Source organism: Crocuta crocuta, unplaced genomic scaffold, assembly GCF_008692635.1.
Source record: "Crocuta crocuta isolate KB4526 unplaced genomic scaffold, BGI_CrCroc_1.0 scaffold545, whole genome shotgun sequence".
Classification (NCBI taxonomy): Eukaryota; Metazoa; Chordata; class Mammalia; order Carnivora; family Hyaenidae; genus Crocuta; species Crocuta crocuta.
The window spans coordinates 319610-339208 of record NW_027551563.1 but is presented as its reverse complement, the minus strand read 5'-3'; the positions used below and the strand labels follow the sequence as shown (position 1 = coordinate 339208).

At 35.1% G+C, this 19599-nt stretch overlaps 1 protein-coding gene across 1 annotated transcript in view; it reads left to right on the top strand.

Annotated features, from left to right (window-relative positions):
• Positions 1-19599, top strand: part of ROBO1 (roundabout guidance receptor 1) — a 405997-nt gene that overhangs the window by 259640 nt on the left and 126758 nt on the right. Inside the window, exon 3 of the mRNA XM_077750042.1 lies at positions 5902-6059. Coding sequence (XP_077606168.1) covers positions 5902-6059 — 158 coding nt within the window. The remainder of the gene's footprint in view (positions 1-5901; positions 6060-19599) is intronic.

The following is a 19599-nucleotide window of genomic DNA, read 5'->3' as shown; positions in this document are numbered from 1 at the left end:
GAATATTATTTTACACGTCATTTTAGTTTTCCTCTTCAATGGGTTATGATATCTTTCTGTAAATTCATCCTTTTTGCTGAAATGTTTTTAAAAGTTTCGAATTATTCTTTTAAGAAATGTTAAAGAGTTTGGGGACACCTGGCTGGCTTAGTCAGCAGAGCATGTGACTCTTGATTTCTGGGTCATGAGTTCAAATGCCACATTGGGTGTAAAGCTTATTTTTTAAAAAATTGAAAAAATAAGAACCTTATTTGTTGAAAAGAGTTTTCAACACATTTGTGCCCCAGCTGATACTTTGTTCTTCTGGGTAATGCTGAGAACATATTAAGTAGGAATGCAAGTAGTTATAAAAACTTTTATGATGTACTTAATTATCTAGCTCCCTAATTCGGTATTTTGTATCTAGCTCCCTAAGATTTGTATTGCATATCTTAATACAAAATAACTTTCAATCAAATCCTATCATGTTGCCATTTTCTGACAAGATGAAGATTAACATTGTTTCTTGACAGACACAGAATTTATATAAACTTCACTGCAAAGAAAGTACCAAAGTTACAGTGTAAGTGCCAGGCACAAACTATGTGTTCAGCACAGATAATGTTAGATGGAAGAATGATACTTATTTTGAAATTATTGACATCAGATAACACTTATTTATTTCACCATATAATTGGCATTTAGACGGAGAGCTAGAAGTAACATAGAAGTGAATAATCTCTACTCAAATTAAAGATTAGGTAGGTGATAGGTAATTTTGAAAGCAGTTAAAGTGGACAGTTGTAATAGACATGCTGTTACTAAACGTCCATATAGTCTTTGAGAATATCCTTCCTTTCTTATTTATTCCTCTATTGTACCCTAATTTTAAAGGATTTTTTAATATTTTATTTTCCCAGTTGACAGTTTACCACTATTTGCTGCAAGATTTAACTGAAAAATAAGTCCTTTAAGTAAAAAAAAAAAATCCCAGAACTGCATATTATTGTCCTCTCTTTTTCCCCAAGATACCTACTTCTAATTAAAATGCTCACATTTAATTAAAACACAATTTATTATTGCACAGCTTCCTTTAGTCATTTTGTTGAAATAAAGGCATGATTATTAAGAAGAGTTAGTACAACATAGAAATCTGAATGATGAATTCTAATTCTCAACATACCACTGAAAGTTTGAAGTGGTGTCTTCCAAACGTGGAAAAATCTGAAAACAAACAAACAAACAAACAAAACAAAACACAAGAATGCAGAAAATAGTGAGAGAGAGCTAGGTGACTGTCAGAAGAGAAATTTCTCATGCACCTTCTGTTCCAATGGAAAAGAGCTGAAATATTAATCATATCATGATGTCTGTGTATTTAGAGTTGTGAACATTGTGTTCACATAAGACCAGATAGGTGAGCAAGTTGATTGAGAAGAATCCTTGGTGGACGAGAGATCTGTATTTTAGGACTGCTATGAAATTTCATATTCTTAAAATGAAAGTAATAAATTCACATTATCATAGCCTTGTTGTGAGGACTCAGTGAGTAGATGCTTGGTGTGGTTCCTTATAAAGTTAATGTTCATTAATTGTTGGCCATTGCTAGCATTATTATTGTATTGCTCATGTTATCATTGTTATTACTTATGCAGTGTGCTCCTCTCCCCTCTGAGGAGACTTAGATGACTAATTTCTAAAAGAAAAGGTTAGGATAACCCATCTCTCAGGCTCCTAACTGCACCAAGATTCTGTGATTCATGAAACTGAAGGCATTGTGATTCACAGATGTTCACCACATGATTAGGGAACAAAATTAATTCTAGGAGCACTTGAGCCTTATTGAAATTGGGTATACATGAGACTCGCATACACTGATGTACAATCACTGTCAAGCCTTCAACAATTACAGAGTAGATTTGTTGGAAATACAATTGGTTAGATAGGTAAATTGCATTTTATAGTAAAATATTGACATGTTCAAAAAAAGTAAAAAGCTCTGCATTGGAAGTCAAGACATCTCTGTTTTCTTCTGGTCTTCCTGACAGAAAACAGAAGCTAGTGACCAAGTTTCTTGGGACTCCGTTGTCTTCTCTTTATGGGATTAAATGTTGTCAAAGACTAGTGCCTGTTCTATAATTTTATGTTTCATTAAGTTCTGAAATTTCCCAGGGGGTTCTAAAAGAGTCTCCATAATACTTCAAAGAGTTTCTGCTTAACATGTTTTTCCTCTTGCTCCCTGTTTCCTCACATTACCCAAGTAGATTGCAAATTCAACACTAAAGTTTTAGAATCCTTTTCCGAAAACATGTTTACTTATTTTGAGAATTATATTAAAATTGCTATATAGTTTTTCAGAAAGACCCATGATTGTATGTTTTCTTTTGTTTTAAAGGACAAATCTTAGTTAACTATTTTTTACACAAAAACTTCCAGGAGATTCAAAGATTCAAAGAGGCTTATGATTTTTTTTTTTCTAATTTAGCAGAAAGAAAGAGTGAAAAGTGGTTGAACCAAATTCTGTGTACCAACCAATGAACATAAAACAATCACATAAATGTGGAACAAATGTAGGATTATGATGAACAGTGGTTTGTTTAATAACGTTTTAGAGGCACCTGGGTGGCTCAGTCGGTTAAATGTCCGACTTCAGCTCAGGTTATGATCTCACAGCTTGTGAGTTTGAACCCCATGTGAGGCTCTGTGCCGATGCCTCAGAACCTGGAGTTGCTTTGGATTCTGTGTGTGTGTGTGTGTGTGTGTGTGTGTGTGTGTGTCTCTCTCTGCTCTTCCCCTGCTCACACTCTGTTTCTCTCTCTCAAAAATGAATAATAAAACATAATTTTTTAAATATAAAAACAACATTTTAGGTGATATCAACTTGGATACATTGTATCTATATTGTTTCCTCTTTTTCAAATTGATATTAAATCTTCTTTTCAAAAGCTAGTTTCAGACTTTTGAATTTCATACTATTCATATTACTTTACACTATCAAAATATACTTTAAGTTTAATAGTGATGTTAGAGAAGGAAAGTTATTTTTTTAATGAATCGCATTTGAAAATACTTATGGATACCATTGGCTTTTCTGCCAGAATGGTGCACATCATTTGAATTCAATTTTTAATTACTTAAATATACACGTGAAATAAGAAACTTGAATAATTTAACTAAAAGTTCACGCATTTTATAATGTGACACATACTATTTTTCCCCAAAAGGAAATGTTCAGGGCAAGTGCAAGGAGGAAAGCTGTTCTTATAGAATAGAGAAAAAAATCTTAGATTCATAACTGTGCAGGGCTGCGTATAGCCACAGGCAATACTAGAGTTTTATGCTTTACAGCTGCAAAAATAATTACACGAGTATTATCTAAGCAACAATCTTTAATGGATTACATTTTGTTAGCTTTTCATTCTATACTGTAAAAACTCAAATAACATAGTAAATGAAAAAAAAACCTTGATTTATCTGACTTAGACCTTTGATATTTCTGAAAGACATTTTATTATTCATTGGTTTGAGATATGATCTCAATTTTTAAATAAGATATAGTGTTACTAAGTTGGTTTTAAGCTAACCAAGTAGAAAAATTGTGCAAATTATTTATTTTTATTTGAAAAGTATTTTCGTCTTGCATGTTTCAAGGGTGTTAACAATTTTTGGAGGTGTTATCTTAGATTAATAATGTAATCCCATAAAGGCACATATTATTTGTTAAGGCCAATTCATTTGCTTTTTCTGTAAACCTTACGTTTTAAATGTGGTACGTGCTTAACACCTAATCATAATATAAGTTCATAAATAGTGAAAGTCTTCAAACCCTGTTGTTTACTTTGTGGGAACAGTAGCTGGAGTTTTCAGTTCAACCAGATTTACTTTTTGTGTGTGTGTATTTTATTAACAAATAATGTACGGTATTAAAGTTAGAAGGACAACAGTGTAGCACGATTATATTGACTTTTCTTTGTCCTGTTACCTTTCTTGCCTAAGAGGAAGACAAAGTCTCCTCTTTGAAGTCTTCTTTTCCAAGCGTTAATGTAGTCACGTTGTGTCCAGGTTGCCTCAACATGTCATTTAAGAAACGTTTTTGTTTGAGTGGATGTTAAAGCTTACTCAGTTGTGTGCACATACTTGGCTGGTATAGAGGAGCGAAAAGTAGAGACTTACAAGAGAAAAATACAGGACTTGTAAGCCTGTAAGTTTGTTTGAGGTTTTGAAACCAAAATTTAAGCGTGGTTTTTGAAATAATAGCGTGAGCATAAGTTTTCTACAGTGTAGTACTTCATCCATGGGAGCATTTTTAAATGTCGTTGCAATGGAAAGACACCCGTTACAGTACAAAATTGTTGCACCAAATGTTTAGTTCAGTAGACTTCAAAAGATAAATAACGTTTATCACTTCAGTCTATGCACTGAACATACCAATGAACGTTTTAAGTACCATCTTAAATATGATGACGAAAACTGTTCACATTTTATGACACACTAGGAGAATGGTGTGGGAGAAAGATAACATTTTTAGATTTTGCACTGAAGTATGCATCTCCATGCCCAGTTTGTAAATGTAGAAAGAGAGGTTATGTTCAAGTAAACAGTGGAGTTGTGTTTTAAGACTAACTCCTGCCAAAGAATGATTTCATGATTTCATTATGTTTGCAAGATACAGAGGACAATTTTGCTGTATGAACTACGTTTGAAATACAGATTTGGTTTATTTTTCACGTGTTATTCTAATATTTACCAAGCAAATGATGCTGCTTGTTTTGTAGTATGTTAATACCACATTAGTATCCAGTTGAGATCATAGTAATAAACGGTTTCTGCCTCTAAAATATAGGGTGAAAAATAATACAAAAAATAAAATACAGGGTCAATAGCATAAATAAGGTTAATAATATCTCTCATCCTGAATAAGTTTAAGGACTCAGTGAAATAATATTTGCCAATAAATAACTAAAAACAAAAAATACAGGAGATACAAAGTGATATACTTGGTAGTGGTACTGTAATCATCACTGACTTCTTCTTACACAGGTTTCACTCAGCAATAACGGAAAAACACACATAGTATTTTGAACATAGTCATTTTGCAATTATATCTAAAGTTTTTATAACATGCATATTTAAGTTGTAATGCTTATACACTTTTATACACTAATATGAAATATGTTTAAATGATTCAATTGAGGGGCGCCTGGGAGGCTCAGACAGTTGAGCGTCCGACTTCGGCTCAGGTCATGATCTCACGGTTCGTGGGTTCCAGCCCTGCGTTGAGCTCTGTGCTGACAGCTAGCTCAGAGCCTGGAGCCTGTTTCAGATTCTGTATCTCCCTTTCTCTCTGACCCTCCCCTGCTCACACTGTCTCTCTCTCTCTGTCTCTCTCTCTCTCTCTCTCTCTCTCTCTCTCTCTCTCTCGCTCTCTCTCTCAGAAATAAATAAAACACTAAAAATAAGATAAAATAAAATGACTCAACTGAACGTGTTTGGAAGCCTATTTATTTTGGTTTGTATGTATATGTAATTGACTTCCTAATAGAAAGCATCATCTCAGTGTGTCATATAAGTGAAAGGAGGATTGTGTTATATTCATTAGCACATGGATAGGGAAGTCTTAGCAGTAGGCAGAGAAGAAATGCAACTTAAAGATAAGCCAAATGCTAACTGTGAGGGCACAAAGCAGCAAAATACACTTGTCCGCTGGCCCATAGAGAATATCAGATTATCCCTGTTGTGTAGCTTAAGGCCAGTTATCTTTATTAAGTTGCATATGTCTCTTAAGTAAATATAGCTTCTCCAGGATATATCGAGGTGGCTATTACTAATAGTTTGTTATAATAAATGTTTCCTTGCTGCAGTTCGGAGATTAGGACTGTATATGTCACAGTTGAGTATAAGGATTTCATCTTGTCTCTGCAGTACTCCGGGATGACTTCAGACAAAATCCTTCCGATGTCATGGTGGCGGTTGGGGAGCCTGCCGTGATGGAGTGCCAGCCACCACGAGGCCATCCTGAACCCACCATCTCATGGAAGAAAGACGGCTCTCCACTGGATGATAAAGACGAACGAATAACTGTGAGTATTTCATTCAGCGGAGGGGGGCAGTCCTCGATCTAGTGTGTATCTCTTCACCAAAGAAGAGAGAGAAAAGTGAAGTAGTTTGTTTCTAAAATAAAAGATTACACATCCCCCATTTGCACTTTTTTTAAAAGAAACATACTTCAGTTTTCCCTGTGTGGACATGGAAATGAGTGAGGAAAATGTATGCTGCTTTGTGTGGAGATTAGTAAAAGAAAAGTACAATTTCTACTTTAATGTCTTATTGTTAACCCATTTATGCATGATTTAATTATTACTTTAATTTAGGGCATATCACATTTCCATATGCTACAGTAAAAATTGTTAAAGATTCGATAATATGGTACGTCGCCAAAGGTGTTGTAAGTCACTTCAGGACTTTTTTTTCATCTCTTTGTCCTTTTCAAATGGCTTTTGTGTTCTGTACAGTTTAATATTGTGCTGAAAAATAGAATCCCATTCTGAATGATGGTTAAGTGATGGATTTATCTCATATAAAATAAAATTGTGTGACTAGATTATTGGATTTCAAATTCCTGCTGTCATATAAGTAGAGGATTCTGCTCTCTGGAGTAATGATGCATTTTCTTGACGTCACTTATTCTATATAACTTCTTTCCCTTTTCTATCTTGTAGGGTGTTTGCTAAAACACACAAATAACTGAACTCTAATTGATTCTATGATTGTACACTATTGCCCTTTACAAGTTTCTTTGTTTTGCACATACGCTCTGTTATGAACTCATTGGCCAAGATTTAAAGGTACCCAGAAGTGGGGCATCTATCTGAGTGGCTCAGTCAGTTAGGCATCTGACTTCAGCTCAGGTCAGGAGCTTATGGTTCATGGGTTCGAGCCTCACATCAGGCTCTGTGCTGACAGCTCAGAGCCTAGAGCCTGTTTTAGATCTGTATCTTGCTCCCTCTCTGGCCCTCTCCCACTCTCTCTCTTTCTCAAAAATGAATAAACATTACAAAATTAAAAAAAAATAAAGTTACCAAGGAGAATATGTGTATAAGGAAAAGTCACTGCTAAAGGTATAGAAGAACAAATTTGTAGCACAGACCACATAGCCCTAATGAAAGTTCACACTATTTCTGAACAACCAGTTAGCAGATTAGCATAAGAATTAAATAGGGAAGGGGCGCCTGGGTGGCTTAGTCGGTTAAGCGTCCGACTTTCCGACTTTCACTTAGGTCATGATCTCGCGGTTTGTGGGCGTCGGGCTCTGTGCTGACTGCCAGCTCGGAGCCTGGAGCCTGTTTCAGTTTGTGACTCCCTCTCTCTCTGACCCTCCCCTGCTCACGCTGTCTCTCTCTCCTAGAAATAAATAAAACATTTAAAAAAAAAAAAAAGAATTAAATAGGGAAAACTAAAATCGAGAAGGCTATAATAGACAAAGTTTTAGGGACCTTGAAGAAAATCAAGCATTTTTCTTGCATTGATTTGAATTAGAATGAGTCTCTCATTCTAGTGATTGGGGTGAGAATAATCTAGCTATATGTTTAAGAGGTGCTGGAAAGAAACATGGCAAAAGTGAACTGTATGTGCAACATTGTTTTTGGGAAGTGAAGTCAAGAGCACAGGGGAGTAGAGACTATAGGAATAAATGCTTCCCTTACTAATGACAACAGATTCCTTTTAGATTTATGCACAATTGAGGCAATAACTTTGCCTTAAAAATGTATTTTAAGTCACCTAGTGACCATTATCTGTAATTTCCATTTTCCTGCCTGAATGATTCAAACACACTGAAATCGTTATTACCCATTTCCTCCTTCATATCTTTCCTGATTAATTACCTATTTGGGTTTAATACAAATTAATGATAAAATTCTCAGCATCAGCGATGCAGCATTAAGTAGAAATCGGCGAGTGCCCTTCTGGAGTTTATATTTTGTGAGTGAGTGTACAGATAAAGCCAAAATAGATAGTATAATATTTAACATGCTAGGCTATCATCAGATAAAAAAAAATACTGATGGGATAGACAGATTAATTAAGATAGGGGTGGGATTTCAGTTTTAAATAGGGTGACCAGAGAATGCTTCTCATAAAGACCTGAGAAAATTGAGGGAGGGACCTATACAAGTACCTGGAAAAGTAAGCAGACAAAGCAGTATGTTTAAACACCCTAACACAGGGCGTACCTAATACATTTTATTAAAGGAGCAAAGTGGTCAGTGTGCGTTGAGTAAAGGGGAGATTGGTAGGAGATAATATTGGGGAAACACGTAGCCAGACTGTGTAGGACCTTAGAGATCTTGTAAATAATTTGTTTTTTCTCCTTGAGTGAAGTAAAAAACATCAGAGGTTTGCAGCTGAATCCTCTGCTGTCTTGAGAACACACTGAAAACACAGCAATGATTACACACAGAGACTATTTGGGAGATTTTGATCATCTAGGCAAGATGGAAATGGTGGTTTTGGATCATTCTGCTAGGAGGGGAAGTAGTGAGTAGTGGTTAAATTCTGGATCTGCTGTGAATCAATAGCCAACAGAATTTGCTAACAGATTGGATGTGGCTTGTAAGGAAAGGAGAAGAGTTCAGGCTTACCTTAACTGATTGGTCTCAGCACTTGAAAATATTGGGATGCCGTTTATTGTAGAAAGAAGATTTTGGGGTTGGAAGTATCAGGAGCTCGGTTTGGGACATTGCAATTTTGAAGTACTTATTAGATATCCCAAGTACAAATGCCAAATAGGCAGTTGGAAACATGAGTCAGAAATTCAGAATTGAGGTCGAGACTGGAGAAAAAATTGAGCTGTGGTAGACATAGCATGCACTCATTACACTGCAATCGTCCCCTGCTTCTGGGCAGATGAAAGACTTTGTTTCCCAGTCTCTTTGCTGTTGGGCACCCCAATCTGACTAGTTCAGCTTTATGGGCTGTGTGGAAGTTAAATAAATTAAATACTAGTGAGTGAGCCTCCAGCATTTTTTTGCCGCCTTCATGTGGCAACCAAGGAGGACACATTCCAAGTATTGCAGCTACGACATGGACACTCATAGAGCCTGGGTCCCCGAGTTATGGGTATCTAAACTTTCCACCCCACACCTCTGTCTTCCCATGATAGACACATCAAACGAATGAGAAATCTTTGTCGTATTACGTCAGGGAAAATTTCTTACCATAGACTAATGTAGCTTATCCTGATGGATATGGGAATCGTCATTATGTATGCATTATTTAAAAACAGGAGGCAGAAATCACCAAGGCAGTGATTACATGTAGAAAGGCAAAAAGACTCCGTGTTTAGCCCTCAGGGAGACAGGCAGAAAGAGCAGTGAAGACTGAGAGGGAGTGGATGAGAAAGAAGGGAAGGCAGAAGACAGCCAAGCAAAGACAGGGTGTTACGGAGGTGACAAAGACTGAGTCAGTGTCAGCCTGTCCATCACATAATGTAAGAACTGACTATTGAATTCAACCACTTGACCTTCACAAGAGCAGTTTCGGTGGAGTCCAGAGGTTGAAATCTCATGGAAGTGGTTCAGGAGATTGGAAAGATTGAAATCAGACACAGAGAATAAACAATTCTTTTTTATACTGTAAGATAGTGGATAAGTAATAAAGATGATCGTAGTCTCACATTTTGAAAGGTGAGACTTAATCTTAAAAGGTGTGTGTGTGTGTGCGCGCGTGTGCACGCGCATATGCATGTATCTGTTCATTTTCTGTGACGTTAACAGTTTAAAACTGCCATGGTAAATGTGTTTTTTAATAATTCCTGGAACCTCCTGTTGTATCCTATATGAAATGTAAAGAGATGTTATGGTTTATGCCAAAATGTTTAATTCACTATTGGATCTTCATTTACCCTTTGTTGTCCAGAGGATGCTGCTATCTACTTTCAATACAGGACACCAGTTCCCCTACTCATTAGTAATTTAGCATCAGTATAAGAAGTGCCTCCAATCAGGGATCAAACAATTTAAAGTTGCAGTAACCAATGCTATGAAACAATGCCAAGATGTTAATGTATAAATAATTTTAAAATCATTTAAATGCTGCCAAAATGATGATCCACGATAGTGTTCCATATGCTAGGAAGTTGTAACATCCGAAACTTTTGCTATTTTTAAGACCATCTGTGTGTTTTGTATAAATTATGGCTGTGAAACTGATAAAACACAAGAGGTAAAAAGCACATTTCTACATGCAGGGAGATGAATAGATTATAATCAGCAGTTTGAGTTCAAAATTACTGTTCTTATTTAGATCCTAATTGTTTTTGTTTTTGTTTTTGTTTTTCCTTTAGGCAAAATTCAAACTGAGTAATTAAAAAATTTAAGACAGAAACAGAATGACGTTATTTCCAGTTCTTCCACCCCTGCAAAACTGAAAGTAAAGTCTTAAGAGATATTGGTTATTAGATATTTTATGTGATTCCTCTCTCCTAAGCTTTGTTTTCAAGTCTTTGTTTTCATTTCTTTCCCCGATGCGTTGAGCACAGATGAACAGGAGATTAAAGCACATAATATCTTTATGAAAGGCAAGGGAAAATTGCATGGGTATTGCTACATTTTTGGTTCTAGGAATTTCTAGAGTTCTTTAATGTGGTGGCTTTCTTTGTTGAACATTTAAAGTACAACTCTCCCAGCTGTGAGAACAAAGACACACCCTACAAAAAAGGGCAAATAGGTAATTGTAGCTGCACCTGTATTTTTGATGTTCTTAAGTCATTTCTTTTTACACTGACCTGGATTCTGAGCCAAATTTTAGATCTACGATGATTATAAACCAGCAATGTATAAATAGCATTTTCTTATTTTCCTGCCTGATGGAAGAATCTTTTAGAACTCTTCTGATGCTTCTTTCTTAGAATAATTTGAAGAAGGACTTAGATAATGTTTATTCTTTCTTCCTTTTCTTTTTTTTTCTAAACATGAGTATTTATATTTAGAATTAGAAATAGAAGTAGTTTAACTGGCAGGCTGGATTAAATAGATTTACTTCATATGACTGAGAATTAGTCATATCCATTATTATTAATAAATGAAATTTTCTCACAGAGATGAATCAGAGGTCTGAAATCTTTTTTTTTTACTTTGATGTAGAACATTAGAGATATTTTACAAAGGGTGATATATTTAGTTGTTTTCATTGTATTTGGGAAATATTGTACTTAAATTCAAGATGTTTATTTTGTAATGTGAAAAATTGATAATGCTAATATTGGGGAATAAAAGTAATACCAAATATTGAAAAAATAATTTGTTTTTAATAAAAAAAAACTAAAATTGCCCATGAATTAAAGGAAAAGTTAAATACAATTGAAAGTAGACATCATAAATATTTTCCTATATTATAAAAGGGTTTATGTATAAGGATGATCAGTTATAGGATTTTGTTAAAAACTGACAAGTAAACCCAAAAAAGCTCAAGAAAAATTTTAGGATGATTTTGGTTTTCTGAAAGAATGAAGAATCATTGGTAAAGAGAGAAGAGAAAGTTACTGATGCCAAAACATTATAAAATGGTATTAAGTTTATGTAAAATGTACCACTTATTTTATATTTGTTGACCTGGGTGATTTTAATATCATTTTCTTTTCTTTCTCTTCTCTTCTCTTCTTTCTCTTCTCTTCTCCTCTCCTCTCCTCTCCTCTCCTCTCCTCTCCCTTCCCTCCTTCCTCCTTCCCTCCTTCCTTCCTTTCTTCCTTTCTTCCTTCTTAGAGAGAGAGAGAGAGAGCAAGCAGGAGAGGAGAGTGGAGAAAGAGAGAGAGAAAGGATCTTGAGGAGACTCCATGCTCAGTGCAGAGCCCAACATAGGGCTAGATCCCTTGACCCCGGGATCATGACCTGAGCCGAAATCAAGAGTAAGTCCCTCAACTGACTGAGCCAGCCAGCCACCCCAATATTGTTTACTTAATGCACAGTTTTAATCTTTTGTTTTGTTTTCACCTAAAACTAATGTAATATTATATGGCAGGGGTACCTGGCTGGTCCAGTCAATACAGCATGTGACTCTTGATCTCAGGGTCATGAGGTTGGGCCCCACATCAGAGATAAAAATTACTTAAAAAATAAAATATTAAAAAAATTGTATGTCAAAGTTCCTCATTATAAATCAATACAGTTTTGGGGTCACATACTGAAGCATCGATTCCCTTCTATTGGGTCTCTATGATTATAGCAGTGGGGACTACAGGCCTAGCTACAAGGAGGTGGCCAGTCTCTCAAAGAACATAGCTTATAAAATAAAGCTTATTTAATTAGTTATTATAAGCAAAACCCCAAGTGTATTCATAAACTAAAATACTATATTATCTAGTAATACCCAGGTGGTAACAAATGAAGTAATAGTACCTATATGGTTTGCCTCAGCTTATGATAAATTGTGATAGCAAATTGATACCATTATTTTAATAAAACAAAATGATAGTTGTATATATTTATATATGATCTGATGATTTATGACTGGGAATTCAACCTTTTGATATAGATTAGCAAATGAATATAAGAACAATAGTAAATTCTCAATTCCTAATAATTTCCATACAATCCCACAGATCTTGCTACATATATAATGCCTCTGATTTGTTGTCAAAGTAAAATGACAGTAACCTTTAGCTTCTGGTATAGAATATTATTCTTAGGTTTGCCAGGGTCTGGAAAGGTTAGTTCACACAGTAAAGGTTATGGTGGTCTTAAAACTAGGATTGGTACATTTAAGAAGTAGTCCATATTAAAACAAATACTCGGGGCGCCTGGGTGGCTTAGTCGGTTAAGCGTCCGACTTTCGCTTAGGTCATGATCTCGCGGTTCGTGGGTTCGAGTCCCGCGTCGGGCTCTGTGCTGACTGCCAGCTCAGAGCCTGGAGCCTGTTTCAGTCTGTGACTCCCTTTCTCTCTGACCCTCCCCTGCTCACGCTGTCTGTCTGTCTCTCTCTCTCTCTCTCTCTCCTAGAAATAAATAAAAATATTAAAAAAAATAAAACAAATACTCATCCAGTAATGAAAACTATAACATAAAAATTATATCCAGTAATGAAAACTATAACATAAAGATCTATAAAAATTGAAAAGTTTAGCAGTTTTATAAAGATGGCATGAAAATGTTCAAATTAGACCAAAGGTTATAGTTCAGATCAACTAAAAATATTTATTCTGGACACTAGAAGCTCTACCTCAAAAGATATGAGGTGATTATCTAAAGAGGATGATAAATAACTTTACAAACATTGGCATTTAGGGAAAGAAACATTTATATTAAAAAGGATGTTATAAATCAGTGGATTATTTAACTGTATGTGTTATATAATTAACTGTCCAAAATTGTGGATTAGCTAGATTCAAATATAATCAGCTATACACATGTGAAAAGTTATTGCTGAAAAATTAATTATGAGAAATTATATAACGAATGGCAAATTGACTTAAAGAAAATATTGTTCATGCAGTAGCTCAGCAATTTTGTATAGCTATAATAAAATATAGTAGCACGTGACACTAATAGAATAATGTAAATTGTGAGATCTATCTGAAATAGATCACAGTTAGTTTCTCCATGATAACCTATGGCTGCCATTTATCCTGAATGATTTCATTTTATGAGTTAAAAGAAAAGCTTAAAAGACATTCACCTTTCCATGTTTGAAATTCTTAGCTTTTGAGCTAAAATTCACAGATGAATAAAACATGCTTCTTTCCTTCCCTTTGTATGTAGCTTTGTGACATAAACATCTTTTTAATAACTTGTATTATTCTTTGAGATAAGCCGTGCATTTAATTTTTAATTATTTTGGCCAACCTGTTCTATATGCTATAGTAGCATGCTATGAATATTCTATATGTCTTAAAAAGTTTGGTTCTTTTTTTACTCGATTTAAAAATAATTTAGATGGTGAGAAAATAGTTTTATTATAAAATACTTCTTTCTATCAAAGCCACACTCACTCTTGAAACCATTTTATCCCCAATTTCATCTACTTATCACATAACTATAGTGATTTTTCTCATCCTTGTTTGAAAAAGGTAGAAAAAATGCAGCATAAATGCATTTTAACATGCTGAGCAAATGTATTAATAATTTTTTCTTAAGGTGGCTTGGCTGGGATGGAGAGCCATGCTGGTTTGCTGGGCACTGTCCTGGTATTTGCATTAAAAGCCCCCAGTCCTGGGAAAACCAGGACAATTGGTCAACTTCAGCCTAGATTGTTTAAAGGAATTGATTTATATATGAGTAAAAAATCACACTCATACAAGGTAAGTAAAAAAATAGTTTAAAAATAAATGGAAGCATTTTACCTCTATCATTTCTTTCATAAGCCAGTTAAGCATTTGAAAATCATGAATGAAATTAGGAGAAAACGTCAGTAATACATTTAAAAAATTATTTAACACTTTCCATTCCATGCTAGAGACATTCAGTTGTTAGAATAAAGTGTGTCATCAGTTCTTTTTCCCACCCTTTTCTGCTTCCTATGTGTCTTTCTAGGTTTCTTTGATTTCCCTCATTGGTGTGATACTTTGGTGAAAAGCAGCTGACTCACATCCCATCCAAATCCCCAGTGTCCTCCAGATCCTTCATGAATTTGGCATTCAGCCTCTCCTTGCCAATTACTTCCTTTCCCCCCAATTCCCACATGTCTGCCTCCTAAGCCATCTGCTCCTCCTCCCTTCCTCCGATTAGTGCTTTCCTCTGGTCTTCCGATTTCTTTCATTGTTCAGTGTCTGTTGCTTCCTTTTCCCCCTCTCCTCCCCTGGAGGAAATCAGCACACTTAATGCAGCTGATGTCATAAAGCCCCCTTTCCCTGAGAAGCTGAAGTTGTGTTCCTGCTAAATAAATATGCAGTTCTGTTGTATGAAGGTCAGAGGAAACTGTGTAGTCAACCAGAATTTTTTTTTCCTGTCCATCTTACGTAATCATGCATATGACATATTTTATATTTTTAAACATAAAAAGTTTTTGTGATTTAATTCTAAGTTAAGTTAATATAAATCTATAATATGAAACATGGGACTGAAGAAATGGGTTAAAAAATAAGTTTATGGGGTGCCTGGGTGGCTCAGTCTGTTGAACGGCAGACATTGGCTCAGGACATTAATCACTCAGTTTGTGAGTTCAAGCCCCGTGTCGGGGTCTATGCTGACAGCTTGGAGCCTGGAGTCTGCTTTGGATTGTGTGTGTGTGTGTGTGCGTGTGTGTGTGTGCGCGCGCGTGCGCGCGCCTCTCACTCACTCACTCTCAAAAATTCCCTCACTCTTTCTCACTCTCAAAAATAAACAAATGTTTTAAATAATTAATTTATGTACTCTCCTACTGTGTTAATTTTTACATTTAATAATTGAAACAAAGTGGATTAGTAGAATAAAACATAGTCTTAGGTATTGTATGACCATATAACTTCAGGGTTCAACACTTATTAAATGCATGATCTTATGCACATATGATCTCTATAAATGTCATTGTTTCCACTGGTGAAATGAATTGTCTAATAACTATGTTGGTTCAATGGTGTTACTGTAGGAATTCGGTGAGACAGTACACGTTAAATATCATTGTAAATGGTGACACACTCTCTCTATATGTATTTGTAATGGATGTTCTGGTTTTTACTGTTTTTGGTATACTTGTCTGAACTCTGTATATATTTAGTCATCAAAAACTCTATAGAAAAGCAAAATTAGGAACTATTTGAGCCATAGCAATTTCAACTTTTCTGAATAAACAAATACAGATGTATATGAGAAAAGAGATCTGACATTTATGCCCATTCTCAATTTCTGTGTATATCCCAGTCATCACTGAGGGAAAATTTCCACTTTCTACAGATTCACCAAGAGTATTCAGTTTAAGTGAATATTATGAGCAAAGTATTTAAACTAATACTGATATTAAGAAACAAGTTTGAGTGCTCTGTACATCTTTATTGTGAAACGTAATGATCAACAGGGGATTCCACAAAAGAATTTAAACCCTAATGCCCTACGGCATTAACTATGTTTAACAAATTGACTTTTCTCCCATGAATCTAGTTACGTACAGTTCTTAGGGGAATTGGGAAACACTGTGTGATTCAGATGAGGTATGCTCGTTGACAAAGGCTGGTTCATCTTCACATGGAACGTCCTGAATCTTTCCCGAAATCTGTAATTCTGTTTAAATAATTTGACACATACTCCTGTTTGGACACTGAAAATAGAAAAAAAGAAAGCCAAGCATTTCAGACCCACTTGTGAGGTCTAAGTACTCTTATGAGAGAATTGTACTAAACTAAGATATCCTCAGTTCTAGCATATAAATTAGTTTAGATGACAGTATAATTATAAACATAATTCTGGTGAGCATTTGGTTGTTGCTCTAGTTTTTCATTATTTATGTGTTAGAGGTGCATTTACAAGCTTGGATGCCAAGAGCTTGAAGGAACAGATTATGAGAGTCTTTGCATATGCTATTCCTTCTTCCTGGAATGTGCTGACCCCCATACCCTCTTTGTCTAACTCATTTTTCGGGTTCCAACTTAAAGCAACTTCTACAGAGGAGTTTTCTGCAAAATCTCACTCTGTACATCCACATTAGATTTATCTCCCTGTTATCTGTATCTTTTCCTTTTATTAAGTATTTTTCTCTTAATCTGTTGGAAATCATTGTTTATAAATTACTCCTCTAATATGTATAAGATACTTTAAGGCCAGCTATATTCTCTAGGTCTGTCTTAAGGTAGAAGCTCCATATATATTTCTCTAGAAATTATTAAATGAATGAAATATAAATCAGAATACTATTTCCTAGTATAGCTAGAAATGAAAAGTTGCTAATTTGAACATACTTGATTTTATTTTCCTATATACTTTATATTGTTTTCCTATTTCTCTATGAAATGGAAAGGAGGTATTGTCCACACCACTTTTTTAAAGCATGGTTTTTATTAGCTTTACAGTAAGTGAAGGTAATTATGTGAGTAAAGATATTTCCTTAAGTGTGACTTACAGATACAGAATCTTATAGATGAGGCTGACGTAAGAGACTGTAAATAGGCAAACTCCTTTACTTTTAAGAAGAAAGGGAAAGCCAGGGAATTTGATTTGTCCTGAGTCACTTAATGAATCTGTGTTGTGAGTCAGAAGTAAGAGGCAGACCTCTCAACACCAGAGTTCTTCCTCTTCTGATTTTTCCCAGGACAGACTTGACCTGATCAACAATTCTAAAAGTAGCACTTAATTTTGACTAAGACAAATCCTAACAAGAAAATCCACAGGTAAAGAAAGTGTTTTACTGGATTCATTTCTTGTTTTGTGTCCCAAATTCAAAATTTCCTACCTTGATGAGTATGGAAAGTAAGATTTTTCAATATATAGAGTTTAATAACATCCTCTGCTTATTTATCAGGTCATGATCTCAGGGCTTGCGTTCAGGCCCTGCATCGAGCTCTGTGCTGACGGCTCGGAGCCTGGAGCCTGCTTCCAATTCTGTGTCTCCCTTTTTCTCTCCCCCTCTCCCGCTCATGCTCTGTCTCTCTCTTTCAAAAATAAACAGTAAAAAAAAAAATTTCCTCATATGTATGTGCAAACTCATTCCAGTACTACAGAGAGGATACAAGTAGGTTTAGATGCAGAGATAATATAGCAGAGGCTAAAGATTGCCAGACAATGTGTTTCCTACTTCAACAAATAGTCTTTGGTTCAGGAAACAGGAAATAATATACTATAAAATTTTCAGGTTTCCTCTAAGTAATGTAATCAATGTCCCTGTGAGTACAAATCCTAACATATGTGAAAAATCAGAATAGTCTTGAACAATTTTGTCATTGTACAATGTTGCTGTTTTATCCTGTTTTTTTGTTGCATGCTGTTTGTCAGAACTCTTAAGTCTCTCGAGATGGTTCTGGTCTTCCGGTTTTTTTTTTCCAAACAGACTTCCTTAAAAAGAGTTTAGAATATTTTTCAAAAATCTAATCCCACCCAAATGTTAGTTTCAGCTAAAGCAACATTAGAAGACATAGAGGAGCATCTAGCAGATCTGCCCAAGCTGCCTTCCATATGGAATTCTGCCAACTCCTGAAATTCACTGGGCTGGAACCGGACGTGGGTATATGCTGCTCGTTAGCATCCATGATCCTTCAGTCAGAGTAGACCTTCCAGAAAGAAGTACCTCAGAAATTTCAATCATCGGCTAAACTTGTACCTCATAATTCGAAGTAATTATCAATACACTGTATTAACCAGAAGTATTATAACCCCACAAAATGAACACACATGGTCAGATGACAAAGCCTATAATAAGAATTTCAGATTCGTTTCGTATACTAATAGAGAAAGCAGACATACAGATGTTGTTTCCTCTTCCCCCTAGCCCTTTTTTCCCCTTATAATACACTCTCACTCAAGCAGCTGTGTTTCTACATTTTCTGAGACTTTGATATATTTGATCAGGCCGTTATATTTCTCCAAATAGCCAAGGACTAGTGATATTTTACTACTGTCTGGGAGCACTTTATTTAATTGTGGGTTAAAGTCGTTTGCCAAATTAAAGGTATAATCTTCTGTGGCTTCGAGGATGGTGCTCTAACCAGTTTATTTTATTTTTGATGTTCTGTGAAGCACAGATGAAATGCTTCTCTAAAAATACAGTTTTAAAATTTCTGTTAAGGCATTGCTTACAGATCTTACCTGTAATTTGGAAAACATTTAAATGATATCAGAATGCTTTTTGGTAAATTCTCTGTTTTAAAAAGACTTGACTTTGCTAATTGCTTGTAAGTTCTGATGACCCAGGCTTCACTTGTTTTCTGTTTACCATTGGCAGGATGATTGTAATCTTAAAAGCAAAGTAGTAGATTCAGAAGTGCACTTGATTGTACAAGGCGTTCTTTCCTTAAAACATGGTCCAAGATGCAGAAATCAAAGAAATCATTTTAAGCCTTTAAGTTTTAAATTATTTTTAATCTGAGCACTTTCAAGGGGGATTGGGATTTCTTTTTCATTATTTGTAATTGGCTAAGATTGACTTTATCTGTTTCTCAATCATGTCCATATTATCACTTTTATTTAAGGATGTTCCCTCAAAGAATAATCCCAGATCTTATGCTGAGGTCAATGTCTAAATTAATGCTGATTTTGCATTTTGTTTGTTTAAAGAACATAGTTGCTTTAAAAGTACTAATATTCTATTGGTAACATCTGACCACTTCAATTTTTATCTCTTTAAACTCAAAGAATTTGATAATATGATAAATAGTACACTTGTAAAATAATCTGGTGTGCATTAACAAAATTACTAACAGATGGTACAGGTTTTCTCTTCTTAAACCTTACAAATGTAGGTGATCACGAAGCTTTACAGGATGATCACAGTACAAACAGGCTCATATTTAAGTCACCTGTAAGAGCATCATCTGGGATGGGAAAATTTCAAGAGCAATTGATCTCAATATGTATAAAACTGGTTGAAAATAATGGAAATTTGTCTTCTTGAGTGGATAACATGTAATTTGCTCAGGAATCCATTATTTCATGCTTCTTTGTCTTTTAACATTCATGGTGTCACTCTTCTCTCACCTAGAGAAATTCCATCACCACGGTGCCCCATGCA